Source organism: Callorhinus ursinus, unplaced genomic scaffold, assembly GCF_003265705.2.
Source record: "Callorhinus ursinus isolate GAN/ISIS: 27379988/994484 unplaced genomic scaffold, GSC_fseal_2.0 scaffold6, whole genome shotgun sequence".
NCBI classification, from domain to species: domain Eukaryota; kingdom Metazoa; phylum Chordata; class Mammalia; order Carnivora; family Otariidae; genus Callorhinus; species Callorhinus ursinus.
In genome coordinates, this window is record NW_027397068.1 from 75,595,018 (window position 1) to 75,621,731 (window position 26,714).

General features: G+C 37.3%; 1 protein-coding gene across 9 annotated transcripts in view; it reads left to right on the forward strand.

The window, feature by feature from the left end:
* The window catches only part of QKI (QKI, KH domain containing RNA binding), a 161,956-nt gene extending 149,662 nt beyond the window's left edge, over window positions 1–12,294 (forward strand). For 4 of the 9 annotated variants that reach the window (XM_073894200.1, XM_073894201.1, XM_073894202.1 and 1 more), the window contains exons 7-8: window positions 2,213–2,287; window positions 6,271–12,294. In XM_073894200.1, the coding sequence (XP_073750301.1) occupies window positions 2,213–2,287; window positions 6,271–6,287 (92 nt within the window). In that variant the 3' untranslated portion in view covers window positions 6,288–12,294. Of the gene's footprint in view, window positions 1–175; window positions 597–1,423; window positions 2,889–6,270 lie in introns of those variants that run through there. The other 5 variants (XM_073894205.1, XM_073894203.1, XR_012378647.1 and 2 more) reach the window with 4 other exon arrangements.
* Window positions 12,295–26,714: the final 14,420 nt, after the last annotated feature.

The window sequence follows — 26,714 nt, forward strand, 5'->3', positions numbered from 1 at the left end:
ATAAGGGAAATTCCTAATTTCAGTAGTACAGTATGGAATTGATAAGTAAATACCAAGTCACTGTTTTAGAGTCACATTTGAGGCAGAAATTAAGATCATACTATGAACGCTTGGTTTTACATGAACAAAAAGTGGTGTGCTTGAAAAAGACATTACTGATGCCTTTTTTTTATAGAGTGGATTGAAATGCCAGTCATGCCTGATATTTCAGCCCATTGACTTGCTGGATGAAGGACTAGAATACAGCAGCTGTTATAACACGACCAGTCAATGTGGGACAAACTGTTTCCGTGCTGCCCCTTTGTTTTTCCAGACAGAATTTGAATACTTTTTTTCCTTGAATTGTGTATGACCTTGGTGCTGCATGCATGCTGTTGACTCTTAGGACTTTGATCTTTTAAGGTTTTTTTTTTTTTTCCAGCATTAATATTGATTTATAAAAATTTGAAAGTCTTTATGAACCTGGACACTAAGATTTAAACTTGAAAATTCATTGTTCAACAATTAAAGAAAGCCACAATGCTCTGTATGTTATCTGTGTGTGTGCATGCACTCAGGTGCCTTTTGTTTCATGAGCAAATACACTTTATTGTACATGTTTTCCGTTTATCTCTAAATCATTGTATAAAGTATCACAGGTCAGAATTATACTATAGAGTTGTTTATGAGAAGCTTGATTCTGTTGCACATTTCTTGAAGCATTTTTAAAATAACATGTAACATGTAACCTGTTTACGTTTTCCTTTCTGTTAACGCTCTGTCCTGTGGCCCCATGCCTGCTCCTCTCCCCAGAGCTCCTCTCTGCTGCACGCACAGCGTCTGGTCGAGGAGTTTGTTGCTTCCTGCAGGGCTGGCACTCTTAGCCACCAGCTGCTGTTCCAGCACTCAATGCAAGATCTTGCTGATTTTGCCTCGTGGAATTATACTTGTCTAAGATTAGTTTATCTAAAATGAAAAAGGGGTGATGGACCAGTTTACTGCTTAGAAACAGCAAGAGGCACTGCAGTTTCTCATTTTAAGCAATGTGTTTTTTGTTGTGTTGGGAAATTATTATTTATAATAATTATTAGACTGACAAAAGCAAAATGTACAGATACCTAATTGGCATTCATAAAATGAATAATAATGAGTACTAAATGACCAAAATCCATTATCAATCCTATTTCTTGCTTTGCCACCTAAGCAGTAAAACATGACGAGCACTTGGAGAACTGAGAAAATTATTTCAAATTGCTAAGTTATAATAAATTTGCACACAGATAACATGCATGATATATATCAAGTTTCACATCATACTATTTTAAAATAAGCAGTGCCCTTCAAAACGGATGCAGACATGTGTGTTGGTGGTAGTGAGGAGATTGGTATTAGCATCAAATCTTCATTGATGACTAATTTTTAATTCCCTTCCTTTTATCTTTAGGTATGGCTTTCCCAACGAAAGGCTAAGAATTCAAGAACGGTCTTAACTGAACCCTCATCAGATCTGAATTTAACAAATGCTTAGTCTCAGCAGCCTCCAGGGGGGTGGGGGGGAAGCTTAGCCTAGCAGTCAGTGACTTACTTGCACTTTTTGCACACTGATAGAAAGTAAAAGTATGTTATTAATTTGGTTTAGTCTGTAATCTTACAAAGTAACGGTAATTTATAAAGGAGTGTATAGTAGTATACTGACTGCTAAGTGTACTATACTGTTTGCTTTACTAATCACCTAATTCATTGCAGTTCATACTTATTGACTCAGAGTTTAAAACCACAATCTGTAGGCTTTAAGAATTGCTTTTAAACCTTTTTAAGTGATAAACTCTGGAAGTGGTCTTAAGGTTAGCAAATAATTGTCAGTATTAAACATGGCATTATTTAAGTGGTCCTGCTGCGAGAAAGGCACTTCAGTGAATATGTGACTAGTAAAGCTTAAATATGTTTGGATCTAGTAGAGTTCATGAAATACTGTAACTTGGGATCGTGAATGAATGGATAAAATAGGTTAAGGCCAAGATGTTTGAAATGAATGCAATATTAATAGACGCATATATACACAACATACTATGGTTAATTTTAAAACTACTGTGCCTTAACGTGTTTCTTAAAATGAACCTTTTGTAGTAAATGAACATTTGAAATCCATTTTGATAAACCTGCTGTTAATGTTTGTTTTCTTTTCCCTTGTGAATGTTTTCTAACTTTGTCTTGGTAATTGCAATTTAACTAGGTGCGGTGGCTACTAAAGTTCGAAGGCACGATATGCGTGTCCATCCTTACCAAAGGATTGTGACCGCAGACCGAGGTTAGTTTAGTTCTGCAGTTCTTGTTTATAAGAAATGCGTTGGGTGTCCATAAAATTTGCAACACCACACCTGATGGAAAAATATAACTGCTTACCTGCACACCATTTCTTTTCTTTTTCTAAATTGATATGTCATAATTGACAGATTTAAAGGTTGGGATTTTTTTTCCTTTTCTTTCTTTTCTTAGCCCCCCCCCTTTTTTTTTTTGCTCCCTATTTTAACTTATTAAATCCTATATTAGTATGTACTGTGATTTATTCTTACTAAAACATAAATTAGTCCATTTGGGGAGCTGTTAAATTTTGATGTCGCCTTAATTATTTTTCAGTCGTAATTTTTGCTAAAATTTACCTTTGTTCTGAAATTTTGGGTTGGTTTTGCAAATGAACTGAGCGGATGGTGCTTTAATGAGAGAAGTAAAGGAATATATGCCTCCTGTGTCCTTGTGGAGAAAACTGAAGATTTAGTTTCCATTTTCCTTTTTCATAAGATATTTGAGCCACTGTGTAAACATGAGGTTATACATGTCACGTACTCAGCTGAAATCAACAAAAGTAAGGACTGTGAAGATAACTTTGATGCAGTTGGATTTTTTTTTTTTAATAAATGAGAAAATCAGTTCCCTTTTACTCTTACATTCTCTTGCCAAAATGGATCCTTTGATTTTTGTCATTTGCTGCTAAAATATTTTATCTGAAGGTAAACTATCTCTTAAAGTTCTGTGGAGACATGAATCCAGCTTTGAATATCCTTTTTGAGTAACCTGTGACTGGAAAATAAGTCTTCATTTTTCTCCGTTTCAACATTTGTAATTTGTGTCCTGTATATGCCCTTGGACCCTATTATAAATTATTTATGTTTTTGAGGAGTGATATTTTCGGTTTATTGACATTGAATTGTTTTCTAAGTTTGTCATCACAGGGTAAGAATCCGAAGCAAGGTAGAAAAAAATTTTTATCAAGCTTCTATTGTGGCACATTTATTACTTATTAAGTTGATCAGATTCTCTAGTAATTAGTGGGAAAAGTGATGGAATTTACACTGCTGTCCTACATCTTCTGTGAACTTATGAACCACCTACCTGCCTCACATGGTTCTGAATACTGATGATAAATATTGGACACAGCTGTTGTCCACATCAGACTAGAATACCTTCCAAAGACATTGATGATATTTATTTAACATCATACATAATTAGAGAGCCTTGAATTGAAGACTTTAATACATACATTACTTGTGATTATTCAGTGATCAAAATAAATAGACCCCAAGCTCAGTGATGATCTGTGACAATAAAGCACCTTGTAGGTGTGTCATGTACAAGTGTATGCACCACCTTCTTGCAGAACAAGCCTCCTAGTGAAGGAGGAAATTTTTTTTTAAGTCACTTTAGATTTAAGGAAACCAGATAATTCCATGAATAATTTGAAGCTTTTTTTTTCCACATTGTTAATGTCCAAAATAGTTTGAAAGAGTATTTTAAAGTAGTTTTTCTTCTATTAATCTTTCCCTTTCTGCCCCTTTTAGGAGATTTCTCATAATTTTGTTTTAACACAATAATTATTGGCTACTCAGTGCTGCAGTAGCTTGAGATAGTTGAAAATATTAGGAAGATTTTATAGTGTTTGGAAATGACAACACATTCCATGCATGGCTCTTTCGTAGTTATATGTATTTTTTTATTAGTCTTGTCACTTTTATTCAAAATGCAATGTCAGCAAACCGAAATGCTACCTTTTTTATTTTCTTTAAATAACAGAATACTTGTATACTGCTGTTACTATCACTGTATGCACTCATTGGGTCTAAGGGAGATGTCTGAAGTCCTTCATTTAAATTATTTTATGATACTACTGTTTTCTCTATTTTTGAGGGGTTTTTTTTGTTTTTTGTTTTTTAATTTTTGAAGGGAAGAATAAGCATTCATTTAATGCAAGGAAACTCAGCCCTTGGACATATAACCATGTAATCTTATATAAGTATTTAGAATACTGCATGGTTGACAAATATATCTAGTTCTTTACTAAAAATAAACCCACTTCTACGCATATTTCAAAACTGAATTTGAAGCCTGTAAAAGACCAACTGACTTTTTAGTTGTAATGAAGCATAAGTGATTTTGCACGGTTGACACACCTGTGTGTACTGTAGGAGGCCAGGACTTGGCAGAGGGTGTATTCTAGGTGTACTGGTCCATATGTGGTAATTTGCTTTGTTTATATATTCCACACACCCAAAAACATAATCAGAGTTTTTCTGAGTGATGATTTTATTAAAAACCATCATTTGCATAATTTGTATAAGAAACTTAATACAATTTTAATCAAAATTTAAAGTAATATCAAAAATGCTTTAAGATTCTGTATTTTGGGAGTACTTCCTATGAAGTGGTATGACTACATCGTGTTAAATATTTATTTTCTTCTTTAATTTTGGAATAGCAGTTTTTATTTTAAATAAAATTCCACTTATTTTAAGAAATTCAGGGAAGATTTGGTCACATTGAAGATGCAGTATTTTTGTAGTATTTATAAACTATCCTGAATGATAGACTCTAGAAAGCATTTTTGTTATATGAAAGTAAACCAGTCCATTATATAGATCATTTCAAATAACTCTGTGAACATTATACCTACTGGGTTATGATTTATGAAGTGGCATGGAATCTACCTTTGCACTGAATATTTTTCATTCACATCTCCTCTGCCTTAGTCACAATGGCAACAGTACAGAAAATTCTGTCAAACCTCAGAATATAGTAGAAATAATTAAGCTGTTGAATGAGTCTTAAAAATCATACTACTGTTAAGTGGACCAAGTTTGGTGAAGCAGAATGTGACAGAGGTTGATTTATAAGGAAGGAACAACTCGAGGACACTGGGGACGATAACTTTCCACTTGAGAACTACTTTATGTTTTACTGTAATTTTTTAATTTTTTTTTGTTCTGTTTGTTGTTTTGCAAAAGAAAATAGTATTTACAGGTGGCTTCTTTTAAAATATAAAATATAAAGCAGGAATGTATATGAAATGTCAGATTTTATTGTATTTGCAGAGTATTAGCTTTGAAATTGAATAAAGAAAGCTGTTTGTAGTTTTAAAATGCCTTATTGGTATCAATTAGAAATTTCTTCTATTTTTTGATGTACTTAGAGCTTTTTGAGTATAGAATTTTAAATGGCAGGATTTTACAGTGTTTACATGCAAGTGCATTTTATAAGTGTTCTATATGTGTAAAATAGTATTTTCAACTGGAAAGTGTTGGCCAGCGCAAAAGGCCTGGCCTTTTTCTGGTTCCCATGATGTTGCCTACACTGCTAGACTACAGTTTAGTATTGCTTTGTATCATAAGGCCAAGAAATTCCATGTTGTTTGTAAATAGAATAATTGAAAAAGCAATAAACATTTATTGAACAAAAGAAACCTTGTTTGGCCCAGAGTTTATGTTGAACCAAATTGTTCATAGAAATTTAAATTTCTTTAGATTCATTTCTGTTAATCATCAGTTATTAATAATCACATCCATCATTAATAGTTGCTTTAATGCTTGCATCTGAGAGAATACTAATGCTTAATAGCAGTCAGATACTGATAACTGCACTGACTGTTTCAGAATTCTGTATATCAAACCTATTCATTGTTGTTGTTCTCCAATTTCCTTCATTGACTGCTACTAACTATTAGTTGTTAGTTGTATTTTATTTCTATTTTTTCTTGTTAACCAGTTTTTTTGTTTTTTTTTGTGGGAGTGGGCTCTCCTTCATTTGTTCAAATCATGATATGAAACTGTCATGATTTTTATTGTATTCTGTAGATGGTGTCAATCAGTTTGTCAGAATTAAACATGCTTTTTTTTTTATTAGTTGTGATTAGTTTTTCATGTTGTCATTAAGCCGTCACTAGCTGAAACTAATCTCTTCTCTATCTTTTCTTTTCTTTTTTTTTTTTTTTTTTTGTTTTGTTTTTTGTTTCTAACCACCCAGCCGCCACCGGCAACTAACCTATGACCTTCTGACCTCTGAACTCTTCACCCAATGATGACCTGACCATGCCTGCCTGCTGATCAGTTAACTGGTAATCGCCTTTGCTTGCCTGTCGTCAGTGCAGCGAGCTGAGGCACTTTGTCCGTTCGTCTTACCATCTAACCAAACAAAAGACAAAGAAATTGTTGTCCTCCAACTCAGCTTTTGGTTTTTCTTTCTGTTTGGGTGAAAGTGGTTCTAGAACCTGCACTGAATAGTAGTAAAGCAATAAGGCCCAATTCATCCCACAGCACTGATCATCTTTTCATGTCCTACCCTAAGCGAACGGTAAGAAGGCCTCACTTCAGAAGGGGAGACAGATGGCCCTTAACTACTCAGTGACAGAGGCAGTTACTGTGAGAGACTTCTAGGAATCTTCTCATAGCGAGTCACAGCTCTCTGAATGTACCGTGTGATGATGCATCATGCATGAACCTTTGGTCAGGGATGTCATTGGTGAAGTGATTTCAAAAAGTATTCAAAATTTGATATGCTGTTTAGTCACTACAGTGCCCTCAAAGGGCAGAAGTTGCAGCCTTTTTTATATTGCCTGCCAAAATTTGAAGTATTAGAAGTGTGCCATGAGAGAAAAAACAAGGAATTTTGAGAAGTAATGCAAAGAACAAAACTGCAACACTATTTTTAAAAAGATAAATATCTGAGTTAAAATTACTGAACCTTTATTTTACAACCTCCTTTAAAAAGTATACGAGAACAAGGTACATGCATTATGTGTCACATTACTGGGCAAACTGTTCAAATATTTTTTTTAAAACCTCCCTGTATAGAAAAAAAAATCATTAAGGATGTAAAAGCCATGCTTGCCTATTTGCTGTATACATGTAATGAAATTGTAGATAAAGTGTAGTGCATTGAAACAAATGAACAAAAAGTAGATACTTTTACTATACAAGGGTGCTGGTGCAGAAAAAAAATATATATATTTTTGGAAATGTAGCATTTTATACTTTCAAGTGTTATAAAAAAAAAAGAAAAAGAACAAAGAAACCCTTTATTTCATTAAATGATTTTTTCTGGTGGTTGTCAAGAAACAAAAGACCAAAAGAGCCTTTTTGTCTTTCTTTTTTATTTTTTAAGTATTGGAATAAGTCTAAAGAAAAGAAAGTGCCTTATTTTCCTTCATGGTCATTTAGTCAAGTGTCTTGTAAGATCAGCTCCTCCCTCAGAATACAAGTTAATGCATGTTAACTCAGTCGCCCGCCCAGTATGTGAAAGAAGATTTGAGGGGAGACAAATGAGTTGATGGTTTGAATTACATGATTTTTGCCACGTTACCTTGATAGAAATTTGCCAAATCTGATACTGTGAAAAAATTTGATAACTTTTCTAATGTCTGACAAGTAAGTTTTAAAACATCATTCTTTTAAAATCATAATCGAGTGCTTTTGGTTATTGTGATATTTAACAGTAGCCCACAAGGTTCTGAGATAAAAATTATGTGTGATCTGAACATCAGTTTACAGACAAAAGTAGAACTTTATTTTATTCAGAGAAGGAGGGGTGTGTTGGACTTTTTCTTACTAAATTGGAGATAATACCATTCTTAGCAAACTTTTTCAGAAAAATGAATCTCTATGATTTTCACTCTGGATAACAGTATTTTTTAATGGCCCAAATCTAATCAGACTTCTTTCTACCGTACCAGATCACTTGGGTAGTCCATATCTTTGGTGGTTTAAGTAACCTAAGAGGCCCCCACCCCCTACACACCTTTTTGTTAAACTTCAAAAAAAATAACTGGCATCATTGTGCATGTAAGTGCTCAACTACCTGTGAGTTTAAGCTTCCAGTTTCTCATGAAATTCAGTTTTGTAGTTGAAGCGATTTGTGCACAGAGCCGACTACATCTAAACACTTCAGTAATCCTTAACTGCTCAGTACGGGTGTGGCAAATATCAAGTGGCAGTGGATCCCCAGCTCATCAACTCATTCCCTCTTGCATACCTTCACGGCTTCACAGTCAAAGGTCCGCAGTAAGCTCAGTCAGCACCTTCGCGGTGACCTCCTCCATCATCTTGTCTCACTTGGAAACCGTTTTCAGTTTATTTACTATGCAATAGACATTCATTGTTTTGTATTCAGCTAGCGTTGGTTTAATGTGCCACTGCTTTGTCTTTCTGTTACATATACAGTTGTTTTGATTTATTTACAATATATGCTGTGCCATTTTGATTTTTATTTTGTTTGGTTGGTTGAATAAATTTGCGACACTCAAACACTTGAGGTGATAGTAGTTTAAAAACAATACCAGTATTTGATCCAGTTTCATCTCAACTACGTTATACCTGGACATTTTAGATGTTTATCAAAGGTCTTTTATGGGGAAGAAAGTAAATGTATGAAATAAATGTGTGACATTTATGAGTAATGTTGGCTCTGAACAAACTTTTGAAAACTTAGTTGATAAAATTTTGGATCAACTGAAAAAAAAAGCATGACTTTTGAAATCTCTGAATGCCTTGGTTCTCAGTATTATCATTCTTTATTGAATTTATTTCTTATTAAAATATGTAGTTTTTAAGACTTCTTTTCTGACAGTATTATGTAATTTTTTAGTGTGGGTAGATGGGAGTGTCGCTTGTATGTTACCGTACAGCTGACATGTATTTTTGTCAATTCTTTATTATCTTAGTAGTTTCATGCTATGTATGTATCATAACCAACCTATTGCCTATGAGAAACATGTAAGATAATGTATTTACAGCCATTGTTACAAGTTTATAATGTATTTTTCTATCTTGTTTTATATGTATGTTATATAACATTCAAAAAGAATTTTTTTCTTGATTGAGAAAAGGATACAAAATGCAGAATCCACAATTTTGATAACTGAAAATTGCCAATTGTTTTGCAGTACTTTATTATATTGGGTGTCTTGTCTTTCTTGGGCTTTTAGTTAGCTAATGAATGAATACATTAGACACTTTTGGGTTTTAGTTGGGATTTTACATAGCTTGCATTTTAATTCTTTGGTTCTTTGCTGTTTCTATTAACCCATAGCATTATTTTAATAAATGTTATAATACCAACCTACTAACTCTGGACTATGTCTGTTTATTAACCTTTTCGTGTTTAATTAAAATAAACAAATAAAGACAAAAGAATGTAAAGTCTTGAGTTACTGGACTAACCCTGAAGAACGTGACCACAGATAACATAGCGTGACTTGTTTTTATGTTGTTTGTCAGCTGACAATTGCGCACACTACTGTTAAGATGGCTTTGGTTATTCTGGCCTTTTACCTTGGGGGGTAGGTGCCAGTAGAGATGGGAACAAAGTAGCATCGGTTTGAGGCATTCTTCTAGTCTTGCCACTTGCCTTTCAGCCTCTTGCATTACTAATTCCACACTTTTCTTATTTTTCCTTCTCCAAAATAATCACTGCTCACAGCGTAAAGAGTAAAGAGATTCGTTGTGATGATATACCCCAAAAAACCAGTTTGATTCTTTGTTGAACCATTTCTTTTAATTTCTGTTAAGTAGGTAATTTTATGGTCACATTATAAAGCAAAGAATCTGATGAGGCTTTGTCTTTATTCACATTTGTGTTTTAATTAGACATTTTTCCTTTATAAAGTGTTGAACTGTTTCAGCCATTGTTCCTTTTGGGGTGGGGGTGGGGGCTCAACCAGGTAAAGCCAAAGGTAGAGTGGCTCTGTTTCTCAGAACAGTCCAAAGTAAGCCATTAATAATGACAGTGCACCCGCCTCTCTCCTCTTGTAACCCCTAGGGAGAGATGAGACAGCATCCTTGAGTTTTCCTGAGGTGTTCTTTCTCTCTCACCCTCTTCCAAAATACAGCCAGAATACTCCATTAATACAAGAAGTTTAGGGGAGAATGGCAGTGGCATTTGAGAAGTTACATCTCATTCATTTCTTGCATGCAAATCAATTTAAGATTTATTAAATATCTTCATGCTTTTCTTGGCTGCAACTTAGGTAAATTGACCTCCACATATGAATTTTAACTCTTGAGGTACATTTTTATTTCACAGATACTGGTAATTTCCTTTTCTGTGAAATAGTTCTCCTGGATAATAAATTCTCAGGATGAATTTTTATGTTTGTAAATAATGGACTCATTTTTGTAAATTACACTTTTATTTATTTTAAAGTTCTAAAACTTGGGGCTGAAAGCTACATGTTATAAAAGACATAACTATACCAATATGCTTTTCACCAATCAGACTGTCAAAGTACTCCCATATTTATATATTCCCATAGAATACCTACATAAGTGAATTACATACAATAGTGATAGCTAATTTAATCATCATAGAGATAGTTGTTTGGCTCAAATATAGTTGTTTATTTGATGGGGGGGTCATGTATTTCTGTTAGGTAGACAGCTTTAATATGCTACTATCTGTAAACATTCTCATTGCCGTACACTTCATATATTATTCTGTAAAAATTTGAAGATACTAGTCAAGCTGCTAATCTATAAGTCATCACAGTACCGTGTCACATAAATTGATGAATTTCTATGCAACTCACTACACATTCTCTGAAGCCTCTGAATACAGTCTCATCTCATTTTCAGTTAATGGTACTTCATGTATAAGTATGTCATATTGTCACCTTTTATGTTGGAAAAGTTGGAAAAGACTAAAAGGTGGAAAAAGTACAAATCCCATTTTAATAAAAGTTGTAATAGTATTAAAAAGGAAACTACCAGATTCTTAGAATGATAAAACGCTAAGTCTATTGTTTTATACTATCATTTGACAAAACAATTGAAAGTTAAGCTTTCAGTCGAGAAATTGGTAACATTAATGTACTTAGTAGTTAAGCATGTATTTCTTGGGCAAAGTGTCAGGACGAACATAGCATGAAAGCAGATACACACACTCTAGTGCAGCCACCTGCGCACACATCGTAGATTCCGCCCGGAGCCGCAGAAGCACCCTGTTCACAAAGGCAAGACGTGTACGTTCATACACAAAAGTGGTTAAGGTTTTCTAAAAAAAAACTTAAAAATACTAGATAAATAGGATCTAAATTTTCTAGTGCAGTGAAAGCAGACAATAGGTTTAAATGAAATTGCTTGTTACCAAATCAAGAATCTTCTTTACCATTGAAGCCTAACACTTTTATATGTCCTATATGACAGTTCAGGGTTTCTCCAGTTTTTTGTTGTTTTTCATTTGCTTGTTTGGGATAAAATGTCTGTCTGTATTCCTTTGTAACAATTAGCTATTTTAAGATTTCTAGCAACTGATTTTTAGTAGAATGAAATGTAATGCTAAATTATAATAGCAAAAATGACTCAGAAAACTTTCTCGGCTCACAAACTTTTTAGAAGTGCCCAAGGTAGTTTTTTAACATTGTCACAAGTCCCTTAATATCTTTATCTAAAATAGAAAAAATCTTACATTTTATAGGCAACACTTTTAGAAATACTCATATGGTACACATGTAATTTTGTCTGGTTTCTTTTCATAAAAAATGAATTTGAAATGCCTTTGTTACAAAGAGACTTAAAATTCTATGCATACCTGGTACTCAATGCTGAATCAAACTGGTTCACCTAAGCATAGTGCTCTCCTGTCTGTGTTTCTGCTGCACTAATTGCCAGGGGCGGGAGAGAAGGAGGAAGAATTAATTCAGTTTAGAAGTGGATGGTAGGTGCAGCAAATAGCAACACAATGTTGATTTTGCATTGCTTATGATTTTGCTCTCCTTTCTTGGCAAAAGACATCACCTTGTGGAAAAAGCTCAGCTCCCAGGGTAAAAAATGACATATATATAATATATATATATAATTTTCAATGCTCTTATTGAGAAGTTTTGATTACCAAATACATCTTTATGGTTTATACTGTAGTGGTGTGTATAAGACATTTAGAACTTTACTTGTGGAAATTGTATATATAGAGAAAAGTTTGCATAGGTCTCAAATCACATGTGAATGGAGAACCACGTATGACTGTACATGAAGTGCAATAAACCAACTGGAAAACGTGCATATGTTTCATCCTCTCAAGCCAACTGCAGCTGAAAGTGCTGCTTATGCTCCCTACCACCGCCCCCCCCCGCCCCAGAAACATCAGAATAATGCACATTTTCCTTTTTAGTTTTTGGTGTTTTTAACACAATTTAAAAGAAAAGATAGTCTGACATTATGGAGCTCTATCACTTAACTGGAAGGTGATTATACTATTTGCCTTGATTTCAGTGATGAAAAGGAAATCAATAAACATTTTTATAGTGTCCTCAACTGGATGTACATACAAAAAACAAGTTACCATTTCTAATTGAGAAACAGGTACAATTTGTAGAGAAAGAAAGGAATGCTGCCAAACCTCGGTCTTGTCAGTCCTATGAAAAGGACTAGTCTCGTCAATTTCTTGAACAAAGCAGAACTGATAAAAAGATTGTTTCCAGTAGTTTAAAACCTGTTCTCTTAAAATTTCATCTTGACACCCAAGTTTTACGACTCCCCTGTACCTGCAGTTTCCCAGTTCTTGTCCGTATGATCTCCAAATTTCTTCTTTCTGATCACAAGACCCTCTTTGGCTTTGGCAGTATTCTTTTCACACACTTCTAAAAGTAGCTGGCAAAGGTAAGATCCAGAGCACGAGATGTGTGTGCTAGCAGCCCACAAAGGGAGTTTGATCTGGCCCATACAGTGTTGCTGTTTTAACTGCCTTCCATCATTTAAAGTGTAAAGATTAGACTTAAAAATACATGTTTTCACAAGGTCTGCACTTCAAAATACCTAGAATGCTGAAGGCTGCATTCTCAGGTGGTAGCCATCAAGCTGAAAATGAGTAATTTTGATGCTCCCTTGAAACCATGCACTCCCCAGTTTGTCATCACCCCCCCCAACGCACACACGCACACACCACACACACTCCTTACTGCCCTTGGTTTCACAACTAACTGTTGATTTCCTTCATCCTATCTTGCTTTAATTTTTACCCTCATCTCCCTGGCTCCTGTGGGTATCTAAGCTTGCCTCACCAGATCCAGAAAATAATTCTGACTTCAAGCATCAAACTAGCTTTTCAAAAGGTATAATTTGTAAAGCAGGTTTTAATGTTTTTTTTCTTTCTGGAAAAGTCGGATGAATATGTTTCTAAATAAGGAATTATTAGTCTATCATTCATGTTATATTAATATTAGGGAGGAATATTTCTATTGAGTGAGTGAAGGGAGTAGATGACATTTGGGTTTCCTTCCTAATGTAAGTTTTCATAATTATCAGCTACCTCTTTAAAGTAACTCTCTGTGGTCTTGTTAGAAGACAGTTAAACTAATGGAACATTTAACAATTATGTTAAAAATACTCCACAGCTAAAAGAAAATATTAGTGATAGTTTGTGATTACACTTTTCCTGAAGATGTATATTAAAATTAGGTTTTTCCAGGTAATGCTATTTTGTGAAGTATATAGAGTGCACACCATCATAAAAGTGCTTATTTGTACCTATGTGCTACACAACAGTTCAGTTTCAGAGAGCATCTCAAAATTAGGATGAAATTGTAACTATTCTGTTTTTTTTTTTTTTAATGTATGCTCCTGTTATGTAACTGGATATTACTTATTCTCTGGTTACTTAACTGGATACTAAGGAAAGTCATGGGAAAGAATGGTTAAGATCAAATACTAAGAGAAGAAAATATTTGCAGTTGAATCCACGAGTATTTTCTTGCAGAACTGTTGGAGTTGATACTAAAAATTTCATGATCATTCATTTACTTAGAACTTCTATCAAGGTTGGGAATGAATAAAATAACATGGTTATGCTTGAAACCTGAATTTTGAAAGCTGCTCTTAATCACAGTGTTTTAAAATTTGTCTTATAAAATTAAAACAGTTAAGTAGTGTAAATGGAAGGTTGCCTTGAATACATTCTAATTAAATGATTTATGTTAATGAGTGTTGCTTTTGCCCATTGTTTTCTCAGTGAGGTAAAAAACACTGAAAAACTGTTCAAAGCTAAAACTTAAGATTTCTAGTTGGTGGGAAAACTTCAAACTTGAAGTTAGTGGGTGGAGTTCGTATGAAGACAGCTACCTAAAACTCTGAAGTCTAAATTGGAATGTTGGAAGAAAACCAAACTCACAAATCGAACCTACAGATGCCCCACCCTAAACCGCTGTTTAAGCATCAGTTTGCCCCCCGGGGTGGGGGGGGGGTGGCGCTGTTAGCAGTAAAGTTGGATTTTAAGTCAAAGGAAAAAATTAAACTGGGAAAGTCCGATTTCACATCTGGAAGTAGTCTGTCATCACTAAATTATCAGTGTCGGTTCTAAAATGAATTAGGTACCTCCCATGGCTCTTGGAGTGCATAATAAAATCAGTATGGCATGGGGACACAGAAGGAAAAAGGAAAAATGTAGTTTTAAGTTTTTGGTACTGCAAAGGCCACTGCATTTTCATTGAATGTGAGTATGTGACAGAGAGATTTTGTACTATTCAAGAAAAATCACTGATGTGGACTCCACCAAGTGCCTGTATACCATTAAACTAATAAATACCAAAAAGTCCTTTTATAGATATCTTGACTCCTTCAAAGAGCCGTTAAACCACATTTTTCCAAACTGCTTCTTACAGGGTACTGAGACAGACTGATTCTCTGTCTCCATCCTTGGCTCCATTCTAGACACTTGCCAGCAAAGAAAAGTTGTTGAATCACAATCAGATAGATTGTATCTGAACTAAAACTAGTAAGAAGTAATTGCCAGGAGGCATAACTTGTTTTGTTTACTGGAATACATGGGTGATATTTTAATCTGTAGAACTCCACATCCAGGCAGATACACAGTCAACTGTAGCCAGCAAGAGTGTGCATTATTACAGGAACTACTGGGAAGCTCATTCTTACCTTACCTCAGTACCCCCTAACTTCAAGGAGCGTGCACTTTCAGGACCCAATCGAACACTGCTAATATAAGGAAAGGAAAAAAACCATGTAAATTTAAATAATTTACAAATCAAAAAATGAAGTTGGTTGCTACATGAACTCCCATTTCTTAAGTGGTGTTTGATTTGTCATCCTACCAGACCCAAAGGCGATAACCTCACTCTGCTGTGAGGTCTGTCTTACCCTTTGGAGCTGCTTGCTCTCTTGAGAGTTGGGTAATAGTGTCACCGTGAGCCATCTCAGCAGGTGGTAAGGAATGCCTTCCGATTTTTATGCCCAGCAGGCTCTCTTGCTTCTTTATGGCCTGCATTACTGCCTGTTTTCCCTTATAGAAACTCTTCCTCGAACTGTGGTAATGACATTAAAATACAGAAATGCCAGGGGACAGTTGGTGGGCTGTATATTAGAAAAGTTTGTTGTGGGACCAAATCATATAACAGTGGCTTTAAAAATCAAATATTAGATCCAAGACACTAGAAAGTATCCCATCAGGAGTCACGTCTGTCTTGCACTCGGTGTTTACTCATATTGATGAATATCAGCTCTGCAGTCAACTTTTTTGGGTGCTGAACTGGATCAGTTGCATGGTGTTAATCTAGATGCTACGATCAGTGTATGATTCAATAAAGTCAGTCACATAAAGTTAACAGAAATAATGCATTTCTCTCTATATCGAAATGCATTAAAACCAAACTTGGGCATAAATTTTGTTATCCAAAGATGGGAAAACCATGTAATAAAACAGATTAATGCTTTAGAGTCAGAAACCAAGAGAAACCCATACATGTTGAATATCCATGTCCTTTCAAAAATGCTCCCCTGGTGACCTGTTTGGGAGATTTTGCTGTTGTTATTCTAGTTACTGATAAGTCTCAAATACGTGGTCTGGGTAGATAGCATTATAAGGAATTTTAATGGAAGACATCTTTCATTGTACAAGGAATTTTTATTTTTTAAAGATTTTATTTAGTTGATAGAGCATGAGGGAGAGCACAAGCAGGGGGAGTGGCAGAGGGAGAGGGAGAAGCAGACTCCCCCCCGCCCCGCCCCCCGCCCCAAGCAGGAGCCCGATGTGGGACTCGATCCCAGGACCCTGAGATCATGACCTGAGCCAAAGGCAGCCGCTTAACCGACTGAGCCACTCAGGTGCCCCATTGCACAGGAATTTTTAGAAACAAAATTTAAATTATGTTTTACTGCCACCCTTAAGTTAAATGCTGATCAAACAAAACAGGTCTAAGAAATTTAAAGGTAAAATATTTATGAGAGACCACAAATGAAAAACCATGGAGATAACTGCGTAATGTGTATGCTGTGTGTTAATTTTTTAATTTATGTTTTAGAGTAGTTATAAGCTTGCTGTCCCCAGTTGCACTGTGGGCTTATGTTGCCAAAAGCATCCGAGTGTCAAAAAGCTAGGTGTATTGCAAACCAAACTGGAAACATAAACTATTCCTTAGGATTTTATGTGCTTTGTCAAAAGGAATATAAAAACTGCATTCATTGTCAAAGATTTCAATTCCACATCACATTATAACACAGCAAGTTAATTTGGAATATGTGCCTTTACAGAGATAAATTAATAATAAGGGGGAGAAAATGGTTTGCGAGGAGGCCTGGCCCCACCCCCAAGCCCCGTGGCTCAGGTCGGTTCCCCAGAACAGGGCCTCCCAGAGTTTCTCTGCCTAAGCCAGTGAATCTAGACAATAGCTAAATGGGTCACTGGGGGCAATTGATGAGGCAGGCGGCTCACGGAGGAGTCATCACCTGAGTGGAGGGCAGTATTTCGGATGCATTTTGTACCAGGGGTGGGGGTCCGGGCAAAGCGAACCAGCTTCTGTGTGGGAAGGTGGCACCAGGAGTGATCGCCCGCTCAAAGGCAAAAGTTCAGAGATTGAATATAACATGATTTGAAAACTAATATTGTTAACTTGCCTACTATGTTTAGAATGAGGCCAATGTCACGTGCTTCACTACTTGAAATTCATAAGAATTTTTGGTAATAGAAAGTGAAGTGAATCTGTTTTTCTGAACAAAACATAAGCTGTTATCTACAGAACCTGACCTTTGGCCTTCCTCGTATCCGGTATATGTGTTCTATTCATAAATCGTTTTTGTCACCTGCTTCTGCGTCAGAGCAGTAGAACATTCTACTAAGAGTTGACCTATGGAGAAATTATTTTACACCACTGTATATGTTCATGAGGAAGTTAGAGAGACCTAAAGACTTAGAAAATTCTCAGTATAATAAAACGAGTTTTATTCTCACCTTGGTTAAGCACGAGCTAGAAATATTTCTAGCACGTGGCTCCCTCCACGAAACAAAAGCACATTAGTGAGACAAACCATACCTATTCTTCCAGACTCGTGCTCTTGGAGGGCTTCCAGCCAACCCAGTCCACAGCTGGTCACTCTTCTAGAGAATCCTGGCAATGCTCTAACGTCCTGCATGCTGACCTCCCCACTGTCATCTCTCCACACCCACTCTGCCCTCATGCTCTAGACTCCAGTGCTACTTGAATGACTGTTAGTCAAATAGATACGCTCTTCCCCCTGCAAGCTTGAAGCACACTACCTGCTATCTCCTCTGAATACCTTGGCTTCCTACTTTTGCTAACTGGACCTTGTTTATTAGCACTTATGTCAGAAAGTCTTCTTTGAACTGCCATATGGGTTCCAAGCATCTCCTGGCTCCCAAAAAGCAGAGTGGGAGTGTTTATGGCACTTTTCACACTCTGCTGTGTCTGTCTCCAGGCCCACCTCCCCAGCACATCATGATGTCCTTGAGATAGGAACCGTGATTCATTCATCTGATATTGTAGCACCTAGCTTCTAACACTTAAAAGATAATTAATAGATGATTGTCCTAAACCGAATGACAGATTTCCGTTTCTAGTAATACGGCAGACTGGATAGTAAAATATTTGTTGCCACTGAAAATAGCAAAATACGTTGCATAAAATATATTGTCAAAATATTTTAATATTAAACAACATTGATAAGAAATCCTCTGGCTAAAATTTAGATGATGGTATGACTCTAGCAGAGTAACTGGAGTTTTGAGACTGGGTCTTGCTAAGGGGTTATTTGCTAAGCCAAGAAACCGAAGCCTCAAATCTGTCACTGTGGGGCACAGAGTACAGGACTTAAGACCTGGGGCCAACCGAAGGTGGGAATTCCGAGACCCTCACTCTATAGAGCTGGACTCCTTAGTACAAGGGTAGCTGAGAAAGGACTTGGCCACACAACACAAAAAGGACCACAAGGAAAAATGCTGCTTGTAGCCTTGAGTCTGACTGGTAGAGAAAGAAATAAGCTGACCCTGAGAAGTATATCCACAATCTGCCTTCACACCAATTTGTTGCCCGGCTTCAAATCTTCTGGATGGATTAAAAAGCCAAATATTTATTTTAAAGGAGTACCTTACTAGCACCTTCTAGGAACAAACACAAATGCATCCTTTCAGGAAAAATCTCCTTTCATCCCAAGCCTCAGACTTGCCACAAACACAATTCCAAGAAAAGCAAATGCATAAGCAAATAAGTAAATAAGGCAGCATGGTGTGTGTATGGGTATAAATACTGACAGAAATCCAGAAGGAATAGTCACAAAGACTGCAAGTACAAGATGTACAGACACACCACACAATCTCTATGTTTAATACATTTAAGGAAATAAAAGACAAGCTTGAAAATACATGTGGAGAACACAAAACCATAAAGAATAACAAAGCACATAAAATAAGAGACAAATAAAATGCCTATTAGTGAAAATATATAATAATTGTAAGTAAAATTTCAATGCACAGATTTGACAAGAGCTTGGATACAACTGAGGAGACAATTAAGAAAGTGTCCAGATGTCGCACGGATAGATAATGTGAATGAGACATTGAAAAATATGAAGGTTGAGCGACTTCCACTAGAGTCAGGGTTCCAGTAGGAAAGAGAGGCGTCAGTAGGCAATGCCAGTAAGTGAAGAGACGGTGGAGGCATTTCCAGAACTCATGAAAAACACCACATGGTAAATTCAATCTCAATGAATAAAAAGAAGTCCTCATCTTGATGAACTAAATATCATATTCAATCAATGAAGATCTATTTCAAGAATAAGTGTGAAAAATATTTTCAGATTAACCAGAAGCAGGAGAGTTTGTCAAAAGGCACATACTAAAGGGGATTCTAAAATATGTATTTCAGTCAGAAGACAAGTGACCCTTAGTGAAATATCTGAACATTTACAATGGAAGTAAAGATCACGAACAGTTGTAAATATATGTGGCAATCTAAATAGACCTCGATCACGTGAAATAATATTTTAGGGTTTACCAAAAGCAAGATCAAGTTAAAATGTCCATCAGTAGTATACACATAAGGAAGTGGTGAGTAGAACCATTCAGATGAAGCTAAGTTATCCCAAGGAACAAGCAGCCCTAAAATAGTGACTGAACAGGAGGAAGCTTTATTTTTCTCTTGTACACCTATCCCCATGCAGGTTGGTATGATAACTCATTGAATCATGAACACTCAAGGACCCAGGGTAATGTTTCTATCTTGACACTTCTTTCCAATTCATAATGGCCGAGGGAAAACAAGAGAATCACTCACTGGTTGTCAAACACATCTGACCTCCTTCATCTCTGGCTGGCACAGCCCACAGCCACATCCACATTCATGGCATGGGGGTGGGGAGGTGGGGAAGGCCAACCTACCATAAGACTAGCAGGAAGAGTAGTGACGGTTTGTGATCAGCTCTAGTGACAAAGTCTTGTGTCTGTGGGGAACAGGATAACAGGATTTCTTTAGAGAAGTTTGTGTTTGTTTCTGCAAAGGTGACAGGACACAATGAGGGAACCACCAATAGAACAGTTACAAAGCATATAAGTCCCATCCTTGAAGAGGGGAAAAACAGGGTGAGAAAAATAATCAGTCCACATAAGATTAAAAAAAAAAGAAAGAGGAAAATAAGAAAAGTTAGGAGAAATAAAAAGCTCAAAGTAAGGTAGTAGGTATAAACAAAGTTATCAGTTATAGTAAATGTAAATGAACTAAAAGCTCCCATTAAAACACAGAAGATTATTATACTGGATTAAAAAAAATCTAGCTGTATGTTGTTTAAAATACAGAAGACAAAGGGCACCCGGGTGGCTCAGTCGGTTAAGCGTCTGACTTTTGATTTTGGCTCAGGTGGTGATCTCAGGGTCGTGAGACTGAGCCCCGTTTGTAGTGCTCCACACTCAGCGGGGAGTCTGGTTGAGATTCTCTCTTTCTCTCCCTCTGCCCCTCCCCCCTCCTCATGTGGACACGCACGCATACACGCTCTCTCTCTCTCTCTCTCTAAGTAAATAAAATCTTTTAAAAAATAAGAAGAAATAGAAAAGACAGAGTTCGAAAGTTAGAAGATGGGGGAAAAAACATACCAGCACAATTCTAAGCAAAAGAAAGCAGGTGTTTCTATATTAATAGACTTAAGACAAAAAGATGTATTAGAGATAATGATAAAGGTTTGTCAAGAATTAATAATTTAAAAATTTGATGCAGACACATAAAATAAAAAAGTTACCAGACCTAGGAGAATTGAGCCAAGCCACATTTAGACTGAGAGATTTTAATGTCATTTTCTCATGAACCAATAAAACAGGTATACAGAAAAGCAAGTGAAGATATGGAAAACAGGTAGAATATTTGAACAATATGATTAAAAATACTGACCCAGTGCATCTACTTAGAACACTGTATCCAACAACTGCTGAATACAAATTATTAGCTGTTTACTGTGTCAAAGGGAGTCTTCAAAAGTATGGAAATGTCCATGTTGTCTTTCCACAGTAAAATTAAACTAGAAATCAATAACAAAAATATAACCAGAAATCTCCTGTGTGTTTGGAAATTAAGACGCACACAACAGAGGCTGCCATGGGTCACATAAGGAATAATGATGACAATCAGAATAATGATAAAGTTGCAATAGAGAACATTATGAACTGAATGACAGGAACAGTACTGTATTTCAGAATGTGTATGATATGACTAAAGCTCAGAATGGAGGGAAACATACAGCCTTGGATGCTGAAGCTACAAATGAAGAAAGGCCAAATGCCTGAGCCTGGTTTTGTAGGGAGGGGGAAGGGGGCAGCCATATTCTTTGTGTTCCTCCTCCTCCTGAAACCATGCAGGGCAACAAGGAAAATGTTTGCAAACACTTCAAGTGTATACATTTCAGTAAAACTGTAAAGTAGAGGAAGTCTGCAAATTCCAAAACATCAGTAAGTTCTGGGGAAGAAACACTAGAAATCACTGTGATCAATCCAGGTGGCCACTATGATCTGGGTGTTCCCAGGAGGCCAGGGAAACTGCACAGATATTCATCCCAGGAGTAAAAGGCTCCCACCTAGATGGAGATTACATGGGCAGGTATGAAAATGGGCAGGTCAAGGCATGAGTCACAGGGGAGGGGGAAGAAAGAGGTATGGAATGGAAACAGAGAACAAAGGTCTCCAGATTAAGGAAATTGCTTGTCATTCCAGCAGCACATGAAGTAGCCCCTTATGTGGGAAGCTAAGGGAAGTGGCCCGTTAGCTGAGCTGAGTACTCCTGTTAAGAGCTTGTCCAGTAAAATCCAGCTCAAACGAATGTGGATCATGAAAGTAAAGCATCTGCATCCGTAGAAAGATACCATGAGAAAAAAGAGAAATTAAGTCTTCGCAGCAGAGGAAAAAAATAATCAACAGCAAAATAGCAAAGAATTCACAAAGCAAAGGATACTTGGTATACAATATTCCAAAATGCATCTTAACAGAAAAATAGCCCTGTAAGGCAACTGAAACTCTGGAAAGACATCATACAAAGTCATTTTTAAAAATTCAGAGATAACTGGAACTCAGGGAAATTTTTGAGAACATTGCAAAATCATTTCATATGGTAAAGTACCCAAGGGAGAACAGGTATCATGGAAACAAGGATAAATGATGGAGCTCATAGAAATGAGAAAAGAAAGTGGGGCAAAATAGATTAACGGGATTAGATAAAAAGGATAGATTCATTACTATCAAAAGAGGTCCAACATTTGTATAACTGCTACATCCCAAGAAAATAGAGCAACAAAATAGAACAGATATTTTAAAAACTCTAACTCCAGAATATTCCTCTAAATTTTCTTTCAGTTGGGTAAAATGACTGCAATGTTATATGGAAGAGATAAATTCCTTGAGAATATTCAAGACAAAGGTGAAGAGTGATGGAGGACTTGACCCACCAGCTAGCAGAATTAGAAAACCATGGTGCTCACATCCCTTTGGGAACTGCTATGGGTCAGTGGAAGGGATGGTGTATCCAGACACAGATCTCACATATGTGCAGATTTAATATATGACAAAGTAGCATTTCAATTCAGAGTCATTTAATAGATGGCAAGGTAGCATTTCAATCCATACCCTGTTCTTGCACAGCCAGCCCTCTATTTGTAAGAAAATATAAATAAATAGAATATATAAGATTCTTATTCTGCACCATAGAAAACCAAATTTGGGTAAATTAAATGCTATACCTAAAAAATAAAAAAGAACAATAAGACACTTCAAGAAAAATAAATGACAATATTCACAATCCAGAGGTGAGAGAAATAGTGTTATCTGGCAACCTTGAAAAAATAAAATAACAATGGGTAGACTCATGTGAATATGTAGAAATTAGAAAGTTTTGTATGGGAAAAGAAAAATGAAGAACACTTAAGAATGAACAAGAACATAGGCATTGCTGGGGTTTAATCTTTATAAAGCAGAGACTTCTTACTAATTTTCAGGAAGGGTGCAAATAACCCAATAAAAAAACGGGCAAGAGATTTAGAGAGGCAATTCACAAAGAAGCAAATCCAAAGGGAAAAATTCTGAGAACATGACCAAATACAAAATAAAGTCTCAGTGAGGTGACAGCCCTGTGTGAGGGCATTTCTCATTTTCAAAGAGTTGGCCATTAAACAAGAAAAAAAAAAAAAAAAAAACCCAAACTGCTGGTGTGGAGATAAGCGCAGAGGCACTTTCATGCATTGCCTGTGGGAATGGGAAAATTCACAATTGTTTTGAAAAACAAATTGGCAATACTTGCTAAAATGAAAACATATAAACCCTTTAATTCTGTGGTTCCATTAATGAGAGTCCATCCCACTGAAATAAAAGGATCGGTTTATGGGAGTACTTGTATGAGGTCACTTACTGCAGCGTTGTTTATAGTAGCAAGACCAAGTGAAGACCCAGAATTTGGGAAGTGATTGAATAATTCTAATACAATCACTTGGAATATCATGCAGATGTTACACAAAGAGTGAGTTAGAATTATAACAGGTGAATTGGAGGGATTTCTTACAAGGTATTGTTAAGTATCAAAAGCAAGATTCAGAAAACACTCTATAACATGATCTCCACTTGATAAACAATAAGCAAGCCCTTCACTATTTATGTCTAGGTATGTGCCTGTCATAAGTAGATGTGAATATGATTATATGAGCGTTGAGAAAAATGTTTAAAGATCTATAATATTATGATGGAAGCCCACTTCTACTCCCCAAAGAGCAGGCGATAGGACTGATGTTGCTCATTGAGCACAACCTTTCTCAATGGCTTCCCTCTAGGGGCAGGGGAAAAAAGGAGGGCTCTACTCCTGTAGAAAAGCTGATTATACAGAGGGAAGGCTGCACCTTTCCACCAGAGCCTGTGATTTTAGTTAAGCTCGAGTCTCCCACCATTAAGTCGAGAGAAGAACATGTGTTGAGCCAGGAAGGGAAGAATACAGAATTGCAACAAGCTTACGAACTACATCTAGGAAAACGTTTTCGGTGGAATTAGCATACGGAAGAGGCTAAAAGTGAACCTACCAGATACGAAGGTTCTGAGGGAATTAGATTGCCAAAAGGAATCATCTCAGCCTGAGATGAGCTGGGTGTGAAGTGACCTGTGAGAACCCGAGCCTACGGCAGACTGGGCGTGCCCAACCTGCGCCGGTGGATGTGAGCTCTGCAGCTGCCGCAAGACCGCTTTCCCATGTGGTGATCATGTGGTGATAATGGACAAGGCTTCCCAGAGGCCGAGCCAGGAGCCGGAGGGAACACTGGTCCAGGGACTTCCTCCCAGAGAGCAGAACTGAGGTCTGAACCAGAAACCTCTTCCTCTGCTGTGGAAGTTGCTTTGCAGTCCCTGTCCAGCATGGCCCATCATGGCCTAGGACAGGTGACAGCCACAGTTTCCCTTTCCTCCTTTTCTGAAGGAGACTTTCTACTGGGCTTATCCTGTGTCTGCTCTAGCATTATCTGTTGGGTGTGTGTGTAGGAGGCTTGATCATTATCTTGTCATTTCCAGAGCATCAGACCCGATGGAGAGAACTGCGCACTGCCCGTGGATTCCTAGGGCACGCTAGCTGAGTGACTTTGGGCTGTCTTCTTGGGGGAGGGTGGTCGGGGCTGCCAACAGCAGACAAGGGGAATGTACACATAACTCGTGGCTGGGACGTGGAGGCCCAGGTGGGGACTGCCTTTTATAGCCTTGCCTTGTTCCCCTGAGCACCCCCAGCAGCTGGGTGTGTTTACTCAACTAGGCTCCCCACATGGCATGTCAGGAATTGATGGTGGACCATTTCCACGGCACGTTCTTAGGCTTCTGCTCTTCCCCTCTTCTGGCTGGCTGGAGTGTCGGGATAAGAGAGACTTTGGCAACCACATCAAGAAGATGTCAGGGCCTCCATCATTGAGTCCCATACACTTAGGTCTTGCTTGAGCCGTCGGGACTTTCTAGATACCACCACTAGCGTAACCCTACAACACACAGAATTTATTGGGGGACGGGTGGTGGGACCTATGAGGGGGTACATTAGTGTTTTATGGTTTCTGTAACAAATTATCACAAACAGTGGCTTAAAGCAATACAAGTTTAATTCTCTTAACGGTGGAAGTCAGAAGTCTAAAATGGATGTGCAGGGCTGCATTCCTTCTGGAGGTTCTAGGGGGCAGTGTGCGTCCTTGCCTTTTCCAGAGGCCACAGCTCACCTACCAGCCTTGGCTTGTGGTCTCCTCCTCCATCTTCAGAACTAGCACTGCAGCACCTTCTCTCCTCTCTGACTTCTGCTTCAGGTCACCGTGAAGGTCCTCCCTCCCCTACAGACTCCACTGATTACATGGGGCCTGCTGGGATGATCCAGGAGAATCACCCCATCTCCAGGTCCTTACTTCAATGACATCTGCAGAGTCCCTCCTGTCATATAAGGGAACATACTCATGAGTTTCAGGGGCTGGGATGTGGGCTCCTTTGCAGAGAGACATCATTCTGTCTACCAAGAAGGTAAAGAGAGGAATGAAAAGGTGGGCAAAAACCAAAACACCAAAAATCTCAAGCTTTGATGTGATTACGCAAAATTATGTGTGTATGTACATAAACAAGCCACTTTAAAAAGAAAACCAGTATTTGAAATAAAATGATAAAGGAGAGAGTACAGCTGGGAAAAAACAGGACAGTTAAGAAGTGGCGAGAGTCATTTTCGAGGAACAATTTAAGCTAGTATATCCATTCGCGCCTCTGGGCAGGCAAAGGTATTTTATAAGAAATCATTTCAGAATTTGATTCTATTTTTCAGTCTGAGTTTCAGTTCCCTTGTTGGGAACAGAAAAGCAAGTGAGGGCATGGATGGGGATTTTCATTTTTAAAATGTTCCCAAGGTGTTCCCTTTCTAGAACAGAAACCTGCTACTCTCCCTTCATTATAAAATCAAATTTTTTTTTTTTTTTTTCCTGAGCTGGTGTTCATTCAGCAGTATCCACCTGACAGCCAAGCTGGGCTTCGTGTAATGCTTGCCCATTGATAGGTGCTGGGAAGAGCCTTATATCTGTGAAAGATATTGAGAGAAAGTAGCACTTAAAATAAAATTCTTAGAGAGAGAATCCCTTGGAGACAAATGAGGTGAAATTAGACATAATACCTATTTTTATCCTCTTGAAATTCAAATTTTCTGGAACCAAGAGCGAGATTACTGTGCGAGCCTTTTTCTTTATTCAATTTCTAAAGAGTTTTAAGAGTAACCATTTCCTTTCCTTCCTTTGATTTTTCTCTCCCATTTGAAACTGAATGCATTTTCACGGAGATCACCAATGAACTGATTCTAGTTGATGAGTGTCACCGGACAAGGATGCGTATGTGATTGCAAGTGACGTTCCTACGGCATTCTGACTGGGCATCAGACCCCTCCACACAGTGCTCCCGTCCATCGCTAGAGCTGACACTCCAGTTGCAAATCTACTTGCCATCCTGCCTTAGAGAGTTGGCTCGCAATGGGATGGGGATCCAGATGACCCAATGGAAGGGAGACAGGAGCACAGCAGTAGATGGAAGAGTTGGGGGAAGAAGGTAAGGAATGGCATGTGGTAGGGAAAATGGACGAATGAATCACAGAGTTATACCTACGTCTGGGGGGAGTCACAAGGTTGAAAGTTCACAACGAAACTCTGGTGTGAGGTTCCTTCCGTGTTATGTAGGTC